Raw genomic sequence first — 10,457 nt, 5'->3', positions numbered from 1 at the left:
CGCCCCTTCCCAGCGGGCACCGCGCGGTGCCGCCGCTCCCAGCCGCTATGGCGCCGCCGCAGCGCGGGGCGCTGTGCCTCTTCGACGTGGACGGGACCCTCACGGCGCCGCGGCAGGCGAGTGGAGGCGGGGTGGCGCTCAGGGCTGCGCGCCGAGGCGGGCCGGGCCGTGCTGGGGCCAAGGGGGGCAGCGCCTGTGCACGGGGCGGTCGGGGCTGCTTTCCCCCAGCTGTGCACGGGGCGGTCGGGCTGTGCCCATAGCTGTGCATGGGGCTGTGGCGGCGAGCCTCTGCAACTCCATGGAAGGCTGACGCCTGTGCACCGTCTCATTTTGGACCGTAGAAAATCACGGCGGAAATGGCGGAGTTCTTGCAGAGGTTGCGTCAGAAGGTGAAGGTGGGCGTTGTCGGCGGTTCCGATTTCGAGAAGATCAAGGAGCAGCTCGGCGATGACGGTAAGGTCCGGATGGCTGCGTGAGGAAAGCACGGACTGCAGTCCTGTTTGATGCTTTAAGCTACGTAACGCTTAAGGGAACTGCACGTTTAAACACGCCGGCAGTTCCTGCTATTGCCGTCTTTCTGTTTGGTTGCAGTGGTTGAAAAGTTTGACTACGTGTTTCCGGAGAATGGCCTCGTGGCATACAAAGATGGGAAGTTCTTCAGCAAGCAGGTAGGGGTGAGACTGCAACAGCTATTAATGCAGCGTTTGTTTCCAGTGTCCTGCCTGTTGTGGTTTCGTTTTAGCTCACATATTTAAAGGGAACATTTAAATGAGAGTTTGGTTTCATGGTTCAGAAAAAAAAAGTGGGAGCCTTTAATTAGTATCACCTGTGCATTAATGGAGAGGTGCTTATTGAAAGGCCATCACTCTGTTGTAATATCAACTGATTATCCAGCAGCTGTGTTCGCCATGTAAACTGTTTTGAGGAGCTCCAGTTCTGGACACTTGGTTAAATGGGCATTTATTTTGTTTAGAACATTCAGGGTCACCTGGGTGAGGATGTGCTGCAAGATCTTATCAACTACTGCCTGAGTTACATTGCAAAGATTAAACTGCCAAAAAAAAGGTATGTGCATAGACGCATCTCAAGGCACCATCTAGGAGTGTTGAGCATAAATGTGCAAAGCAGACACCATAGGAAAGAAAAACCACAACTTCAGACCAGCCAGAAACATCGCCAAGATTCGCACGATCTCAACATTCCATCCAAAAGCAGGCAGAACAGCTGCTAGGGCCGGATAGTCACACTGACAGGATGCTTCAGTCATGCTTTTAAAACCACATCATCCACTTACCATTCATAAAATAAAAGTCCAGCAGACACCTTGGTGTCAGCACTACTTCTTTCTACCCATTTTTAGATACAAGGCGGTGCTGAAGGATACATCTGATTCCCACTGTCTTTAGAATTAAAGAAAGCCTGATTGTTGCTTTCGGTATTTTGAACATTGTTTCATCTGTTTCCTGCCTTGTTAATTCTCTTCCAGGGGGACTTTTATTGAATTCCGAAATGGGATGTTAAATGTGTCCCCCATTGGCAGAAGCTGTAGCCAGGAAGAACGAATTGAGTTCTATGAACTCGATAAGGTGAGTCACAGCTCTCAAGAAATATCCGAGTTCTGGCAGAAGCAGCAACAGCCAGAAATTGCTTTAAAAAAAAATCCTCTAAAATGAAATACTGGAAAAGTATGATGCTGGTTTGTTTAACTAATTTCTTTCTTCAGACCTCAGGAAATAGATACAGTAGTTAGGTTTTTTGTGGAATAATTAACTGATTACTTGGGTAAGGGGCAGGCTTGGCTCACGTTTCTTTCTTTATCTGCAGTGCTCTTTAGTATATCCATCCTGCTCAGCTCCTCCTTTCCCACTCTTTCAAGCCTTTTAAAGCAGTCCTGGTACCCAAAGCTTTGGACGTTTTGTGGGGGTTTTTTAAGTTATATTTTTATTGCTGAATTAACACAGCACGTAGCTGATCTCTTCTGTTTTTCTTTTTTCTTTTTCTTTTTTTTAAACAGAAGGAGCATATAAGAGAAAAATTTGTAGCTGATTTACGAAGAGAATTTGCAGGAAAAGGCCTCACATTTTCTATAGGTATCACATTTGAAATAATTCCATTTGAAACACCATCCTCCCATTGCATGCAAATCACCCTGCTCTCCCTCCCCGCCCCTTCTCTCCTCCTCACCCCCCTCCCCATGGCTTTCATTTGGAACATTTTACCAAAGGGAACTTCATTTCTTATCATCAGTTCAGTATATTTTAATGTCACCTGTGACTGATTCTGCTCATTTTTAAACTTTGTCTTCTTTTTTTAATGAAAGAAGTGATGATAATAAGGGGGACTTAATTTTCCACATATATTTCTTCCTTTCCCTGCTACTGTATTACAGTAATTCTTGCCTTTTATTAATTCTCAGTTACAAAAAGCTATGGGTGCCATTATTGCTGTGTGCTGAAACACTGAGGCACAAATGTTCCTCTGCTGCAGCTTGCTGTAAATACATTTCTGGCACCTCCTTCAACTGGGAAGCACATTTGTGTATTGGCAAAGTCCACAAATTTGGGACTGAGACAGTTTATTCTACTCTCTGACACTAAAAAAAAATGCAGATCTGATCTCAATACTGTTGGTAAAAACAGCTGTCCCATTAGGGTGCATTCCAAGGGCTGGTTTAGTCCTCTTTCTGTTCTGAAAGACTTATTTGTACCAAGACAACAATGTCCATATGAAGCAACGTCATCCACACTGAGGATGAGTTAAATTTAGTCAAATACTCAAATTGAGATCCAGTAGCATTTGGGAACTTACAAGACTTTCACAGTTGTTCAGTGGTAAACAGTCAGAAAAATCACTGTAACATGATGGAAAGCACAGCAGTGATAGCACAGTCGCAAGGTCCCGGGCTGCAGGCACAGAAACAAAGGAAAGAGCTGCTTATCTTCAGAAGGCCTCTGGTGCACAGGGATCTCCAGTGAGATACTCTCATCTTCACTGCCAGCCTTTAAATGAGGTCTGGGAAGGGGTGGATCCTGGCTCCAGCCCTTCTGTTACTCAGTACATTGCATGCACCTGAGCTCCCCTGGGTTGGCCCTGCCTTTCCCCCAGGTGCTCAATCACTGGTTCAGACCATGACTTAGCATTTCTGCTCAATCACAACAACTCGTAGCTTCTGGAATATTCTCTGTGCTGTTAAGAAGTAGGTCCAGGGTCTGACAGAATTTCCTCTACTAAAAGTCATACTCCGTTTTGTTCTTCCTCAGTTGTCAGAAATGTGTTCTTATAATATAACAGAGCTTTCATGTCTCTCTTAGGAGGCCAGATAAGCTTTGATGTGTTCCCAGATGGCTGGGACAAGAGGTACTGCTTAGGAATCATTGCAGAAGATGGGTACAAGACTATTTATTTCTTTGGAGATAAGACTATGCCAGTGAGTACATTGTTTTGTGTGCGTGTTTCAGAGCTGCTATTTTAAACTGCAAGTACTGTAGGTTCCTGACAACTGCCTTATGCCTGACAAGAATTGCATTTAGAACAGATACATGTATATGCATGTATGAGTTACTATCTCTCAAAAATTAATATAAATAGGGTGTCTGAAACTTCAAATAGATCTTGCCTGCAAGTTCTGTTCAGTTGTGCTACTTGCTTTTACATTTACAAGAAAGATGCGGGGCTGCTGCTGAGCGCTGGCTGCTTTCAGGAATTATAATCCTTTCCTCAGTATCCTCTGACCAGTAACCAGTTCCAAACATAGATACCTTAGTAACAAGCACTGGTTACATCAAGCCTGCACTTCAGCTTGACAAGAGGCAGTTTTAATAGTGTCCTGGTGGTCATTTGTTAGCAACATTGTAAGTTGGAGCAAAATGGATATTCTTCTCAGGATTTTCTATATAAACTCTTTCTCCACCCCCAAGACTACAACTGTACATTAAGTTAAATGATGTTAAGTAAATCCTCTTCTGCTTTTTACCTTTTCTCTTTTCAGGGTGGGAACGATTATGAAATCTTCACAGACTCCAGAACTGAAGGCCACAGCGTTACGTCCCCGCAGGACACAAGAAGAATCTGTGAAGAGCTGTTTTTTAATTAAAAGACTTTCTTTTAGACTTCACATTTACCAAATGGTTAAGGCAGCTTAATAATTCAAACCATTTCATTCTGTATTGCTTTTGTAATTGGTCATAAATACTCAGTGCTTTGCAGGTGTAAAGGGAAGGGTTCAAGAGAACCTGGGTGACTGGTTAATAGAGCAGAGCTCATTTGGGACCATCCTTTCACAGTTCCTATTAGCAGAAGTACTTTTTGGTTAGTTGTGGTTTTGTTCTTTTTATTTGTTTGCTTGTTTTTTTAAAGTCATCAGCCCAAATGACTTCACTGTGTCTCATGTTTCCCCGTGGAGCATTATTTTGGGAACACTAATTAATTTCACTCAGAAAGCTAGACATTTTTGGCCAGGTTAACCTGCAGAACTTGATCCCTCACCTCTCTGTGCTTGAAGTCACAGGAGCTACAGGAAAATAAAGGGGTGATGCTGTTACATTGATGCATTGTTTCAGATACACCTGACAGCATGTTTTGTAAGTCTGTGCAGGGAAAAATGAACTTAGATTTTCGTCTTGTTTTTTCCTTCTTTCCCTCACTTTAAACTAACTTTGCTAATTAATTACGCTGTACTCCCCCCTCATCCCCCCCATTAATCTGCCTGTTGATGATTTATGGCCTTAAAGTTGGCCTGCAAGGCTTTTATGCCTTGTTTTGGCTTTGAAGCTGCTATTTAAAAATAAACATTGTGAAGGCTTTTTAAAAACACGTGTAAATAACCTTGTGCTATGAAGACACGAATTTTAAGACACCAGAGTAAAAGATATGTTGTACTATTTATTTTCTTTTCCTGGGGGTGGGAAGGCAGAACTGAGCCTGAAGTCCCTGAGCTTTCTCATGTTTTAGGGCACAGTCAGCAGCATGGGGCCTGTCAGCACTGGGAGGGCTGGGCCACCTGATGCTCGTTGCCTCCTCAGCACAGCCTGCACTGCCAGCTGCAGGTACAGCTAATGGACCCTCTGCTTTTTGCAGACTATTTTAAATCTACCGTGGAAAAAAAGGAAACCCAATGCTAAAATAACATGAGTGCAGCAACAGAATACAGTTTTGTCACTTATTACACTATTCCTGGTAAGAATATGGGTAGGTGAGATTTTTTTAGTGCTACAATAGATGATAGATGTTTCTATTAAAATTCACATTGAAGCATGGCAATCAGAGTAACTGTTAATACTACTTCTCCTATCTGGCATTTGGAAATTAATCTCTTCTGGGAATGGTTTAGTTGGGAAAAAGAGAATAAAAATCTCATCATGAAAAAATTCTAACACTGTCATCTTGGCAAATAAATTATTTTAAGCAGATCTGTTCTGTGTTTCCTGTATGTACAACAAAGTTACTTAATTTAATGCTTCCCATTTCAGTTTTGCATGATTGTTCAAAGCTTAAAAAGAAAAAAATGAAGCATTAAGTTCAAAGGGCTTGCAAAAGAGATGGTGGATGCTGTGATGCTCTCATTGGAAAGTTCTAGCCTAATCCACTTATCATATGCACACTTCCATAATGTAATTCAGGCTTGACCATTTTAATGAAAGCAGATGCTGGACCAGACCCATTAGTATTATGAGAAATGTTTCTAAAGAGAACCACAGCCTAATAGCTGCTGCTTTGTATGTACACAAATGTGATGCAGCTAGCTATTGCATTACTTCACAGTTGTTTCCTGTTTGCAAAAACCTATGCAAAACACCCTGTGAAGGACCAAAACCAGGTTTGTTGCACATACTGCCACTGCCAATAGGTCATCATCTGCCTCTCATGCCACCAGATGAGAAACAAACTGAGAGAAAGAGCCCCTGAAGCCTGGCTGAAGTTTTCCTGCAGCAGTTTTGAATGCTGAGTGCTGGGAGCCCTTTCTACAATGCCTTGGTCTCCCAGGCTTCAGCTGGTACAGCCAGGCTGTCCTCCCTGTTCCCCCCAGTGTAGGTTAACATGAACAGCTGGTACTGAATATTACATAATGAAAATAATGTCTTGATAGAAATACAAAATCTTGTACACTAATTGATTATGCAGCTAGAAAACATGGTAAATTACTTTCTACTTCTTCTGGTAATGCATATCATCTTAACAGCATGCATATGCAGACACTGCAGTGTCCTCTGTTCAAAGAACTTCAACTCAGATTACGTAGAGATCAGACTGAAGACATATTACAGCATTATAACAGCTGCATTTATTGTAAAGAAAGCAATATGCAATACTCCACAAGCTAGATAGTGTTAAACCCACTATTACTTAGTCGTGGTTAAAAACAAAAAGCCGCTGCAGGCCGGTCATTACAGCACACTATGGTGTAATACAGCTTAAAGTAAAACAAGCCATCACAGCAGTTACTGACCTTCGTACAGCTGAGCTCTCTCCCCAGGTCAGACCTTGGAACAGATCTCTGCTGTGAGAGTCCTGAGACATTTCATGACAGCGAGAGCCTCTTGGAAAAACTGCAAACAGGCAACTGAAGTTACACCGCGTCATGGAGCTAACACAAGAGTATCGTGCAATCTTTTTCTACTTTTATTCTTTTTTATGTGCAAAGTCAATAAAAATCCACTGTTAGGAAAGAAAAGAGGAAAAAATGCCTCATTTGAAAAAGGGTATGGAAGGCAAACGGGAACAGCATAGTCACATTACTTCAACTATATGCAACCTCGCAGGCAGAGAAGAGAGCTGAGGCAAGGGCGGCCAGAGCACATCCTATCAAGAAAGTCTTCTAAAAAACACAGCTGCAGAATCTACTCCACCCAGAGGCGAGTCTACTAAGTAACCCTCACAGTACTTCAGTACACAGTGAGCTCAACAGCACCTAACTTGCTTTTCAGAAGTTATTTCGCCTGCCTGCCAGTGAAACACTACAGCAGACATTTATCAGCTATATGCAGTCAAGAAGGTAGTCTCAATTCAGACACAGCCAGAAGCTTTGAAGCTACTCTACAGCTTTCTACCCACTTACCTTGAAGCAATTTTTTTTTTTTTTTTTAAGTAATACTGGCCTATAAAATCTGTTGCTAATCAACCATCAAGGCACCAAAGTAAATTCATGAACAATCCAGGCTTTTTTTTTTTAGAAAAAACACACAGTATTCCACACATACACAGACATGTTTGCAAATGCTGCACCTGAAGGCCATCAGAGCATAACCACCAGATGGAGATTTTCCACTGTGCAGCAGTTTGTGATCTTTCTTCCACAAGGAAAACAAATTGCAGCACGAAGCAGCTTGCTCACTTTCATGTCAAGGCAGTGAGGCACTGCTACCAGCAGTAAATGTACTCTGACACCTGCAGAAGCACAGCTCAAGGGACCACAGTGCTCATGCACCCACGGGGCCTTGCACCTGTGCATCTGCTACAGCTGGCTGTGCTGCAAGGGCTCTCCTTCAAGGCTCCCCGAGTCCCCTGAGGGACTGGAATTGGTTCAAAATAAAGGAAAAAAAAAAAAATCCAACCCCTCAAAGCACACAAACTACATCTCTTTAAAATACATTTTTGTAAACACATTAATAAAGACATAATTTTTCATTTCATTAGCATCTGGATTGCCTTTTTTTTTCCTCCTTTGTTAAATCAGGCCTACTGTAAAGATGGTAATTTTGGCCTACTTCTGCTTTTATTGACAATGCAGTATTTCCTCCCGCACCATTTGCAGACTATTCTTAGGTCAGGTTCCCTGATGGCAGGCGCTGAGCAGTGACCCACGCAGACAGCATCCCCTGGGCAACTTCAGGAGCTGATGACATGTCCCGACCAGGTCTCGTGCTTGGTGCCTGGGGCCAGGTGGGTGATGACCACCTCCACGGCCTGAAGCTTCTCGTTCTTTGGTGGGATGGTGCACACCTTGTAGGTGACCTCGTCCCCTGACACAGGGACGTACTCGCCTTCGATGCTGTGGAAAGGAAGTTTCAGATCATTACAAATCACAATCTTCCTTTAGTCTAATTTTTTATCATAACAAATATATGTGTAAGGAAATTTCGGGTGGTCTTTTGTGTTGTTCAAACAAACAAACAAACAAAAACCACCACCACATCAGCAACCAAAGCTGAGGTTGATTTGAAATGTCTCACAGCAAAATCCCATGAGATCACTATAAACAGCACTAGGCTAAAGAAGAGGAAAACCTTCACCTACAACCTCTAAAATGACTTGAAGTCAGCTGAGCCCAATATAGGACAGCACTGCTGTGATCCCTGCACCTTCCTCCACATTCCTAAAGCCTCTTCCCTGCTGGTGCACTAGAGGGCAGGGCTGACACTGCTTGCTGTTTCGTTTTGGAACTGTTTGGATTGTACAACTGTATTCACTGATTTATCTTTAAGTGACTCCACCATAACACTCAGTTTGTCTCTGGTATTTAAAAATATTTAAAAAAAAAAAAACCTTCAAGTAATATACAGTGTCAGCAGCTTTGGGGAAAAAAGTGAAGGAGAAAAAAGCCAGTGGTTCTGATGTGTCACAGCAATGCAGCTCTCCTCCAGCACCTCTGACTCCCACAGGTCACACACTCGCTTCTACCTGCTCACTACCAGCCATGCTGAGCAATGCTGGAGGACTCCCATCCTGCAGCTGTTACTGTGATACGACTGTGAGTCTTATCTGGGGAAAGAAATAACAGCTGGCACCTTTTGACCAGAGCAACATACTGATGAGACAGAGCTGCAAAGAGTAACAGCCTTCCTCACCTCATGTTCAAGATCAAAGCTTTTTAATAAAGAATCTCAGCATGTGCCAGTGAAGTCATGCAGAGATGCCTTCTGAACACATTTGCCTAATTCTTTGATAGGATGTTACTTCACAAGCCCACGCTGAGGACTCCCTTCCTTGACAATTCATGCTTTAGATTTCTTTTTGTTCAGATATTTTTCAGTGGATACAATTTGTGAGCAGTGAGAGCAGGACAGAAGAACAGATACACACTAATTATAAAATCTATCAGATGCCTGATTTGCATGACTTGCTCACGTACTTTTTTAGAGGGTTCAGAGGGAGGAAAAAAGCCCTTTCTGGACAGTTGTGCTTGTTTTGCCTTCACTGACACCATGCTCACCCCACCCAGGAATTTTACCTTACAAATGCACTGCAGGAACCTAAGACTTCAGTAGTGCCTTTCATGTCCTCTCTCTTTATTGTTAATATTTTTGCTATTACAGGAAAGACAGACAGGACTGATAAGAGACAAATATACTGTCACTTGCTGCCAGTTGCAACTTCACATCAGATTTTGCTTCTCCCCTGAGTTCTGTAAAACTCAGTACAACACTGCATCACTTGCACTGCCTTTCTCCCACTCTTCCTACTTCAGAGCTACCTCAGCTTCTGCTCCCTCGACTCATGCATCAGAACCACTACTGGAGAGCTGGTGTTGGCAGGCTGCAGCTGAGCAGAAGCAGCCTGCAGTACAGGACAGGCTGGCATGTACAGTGGAAGCTAAAACTGACCCAGAAATCTTATCTTCTCACATGGGAAGTTGAGGAAAAGAAACAAACTTTATTCTTCACTGACTGATCCTATCAAGGCAATATTGAAAATGTTCCCATATCTAAATACAGATCTACAGTCTGTTACAAGGAGTTAAAGGCATTCCTGTCACTTGAAACATATCCTTTAGACCCTATCTGCCATACACCAGACCCAAGAGGGAATGTCCTAAGATGAACTCTTCAGGGTGGTGCCTGGGAAAGTGGCAGTAAATTGCAAGCAGAAAAAAAATATTTACAGAAAAGCCAAGCTAAATCCTCCTTGATCAGCCCTGACAGCCTTTCCTCCCCATACACCTGATCCTACTGACATTTACTTACCTCTGAAGTCCCCAGATGAGCTGTCATCAGCACAGCCCTGTATCATACTGAAGTACTGCACTGGGGTCCCCACCTCTAGACTCTTGCTATGGCAGTCTTCTTCAGTTACTGCCTTTATTTATAGCCCTCAATTCCCCTAACAGGTTTGAGATTTCTTTGGGAGTGAAACGTTTGCACATCCAGTATTTACAATCCTCTCGGGAGCAGAGATTCACCTGATTCTGATAAAGCAACACCCTTGTTGTCACATGGCCCTTGTATATGCTTTCTCAAGTACTGACCACTGCAAATGAGAAAAAGATCAGCAAAGCACAGTCTGCACACCAGAACAAGACATACGTGTGTTCCCATTGCAGCTGGCTTGAAGTCCTGGCAGGGCCTTCTGAGAAAGTTTCAGCCATAGATGAAGTCAAGAACTGTCCACCCTCCTGCTACTCATTAGTGCAGCTGAAGCACACATTAAGAGTTAGCAGACAAGCTTGATGAGAAGCAAGTTCATGCCACATTGTACTAATTGGTACCTGAAAACTTAGAGTTGAGCTCAGCAACCTGAAGACA

General features: G+C 43.2%; 2 protein-coding genes across 8 annotated transcripts in view; one reads left to right on the top strand and one right to left on the bottom strand.

The window, feature by feature from the left end:
• The first annotated feature begins 38 nt into the window (after positions 1-38).
• PMM2 (phosphomannomutase 2) lies at positions 39-5,408 on the top strand. Its single transcript, XM_042864844.1, has 8 exons — positions 39-116; positions 342-453; positions 592-668; positions 974-1,065; positions 1,487-1,586; positions 2,015-2,090; positions 3,312-3,427; positions 3,989-5,408. The coding sequence occupies exons 1-8, from the start codon at positions 48-50 to the stop codon at positions 4,091-4,093; spliced, it is 747 nt and encodes a 248-aa protein (XP_042720778.1). The 5' UTR covers positions 39-47; the 3' UTR covers positions 4,094-5,408.
• Positions 5,409-6,257: 849 nt separating this feature from the next.
• Positions 6,258-10,457, bottom strand: part of CARHSP1 (calcium regulated heat stable protein 1) — a 65,715-nt gene continuing 61,515 nt past the window's right edge. For all 7 annotated transcript variants that reach the window (XM_042864846.1, XM_042864848.1, XM_042864845.1 and 4 more), the window contains one exon: positions 6,258-7,987. In XM_042864846.1, coding sequence (XP_042720780.1) covers positions 7,825-7,987 — 163 coding nt within the window. In that variant the 3' untranslated portion in view covers positions 6,258-7,824. The remainder of the gene's footprint in view (positions 7,988-10,457) is intronic.

This window comes from Lagopus leucura, unplaced genomic scaffold (assembly GCF_019238085.1).
Source record: "Lagopus leucura isolate 7727_CA_CO unplaced genomic scaffold, USGS_WTPT01 Super-Scaffold_760, whole genome shotgun sequence".
Taxonomy (NCBI): domain Eukaryota; kingdom Metazoa; phylum Chordata; class Aves; order Galliformes; family Phasianidae; genus Lagopus; species Lagopus leucura.
This window is presented reverse-complemented; position numbering and strand designations above follow the sequence as displayed.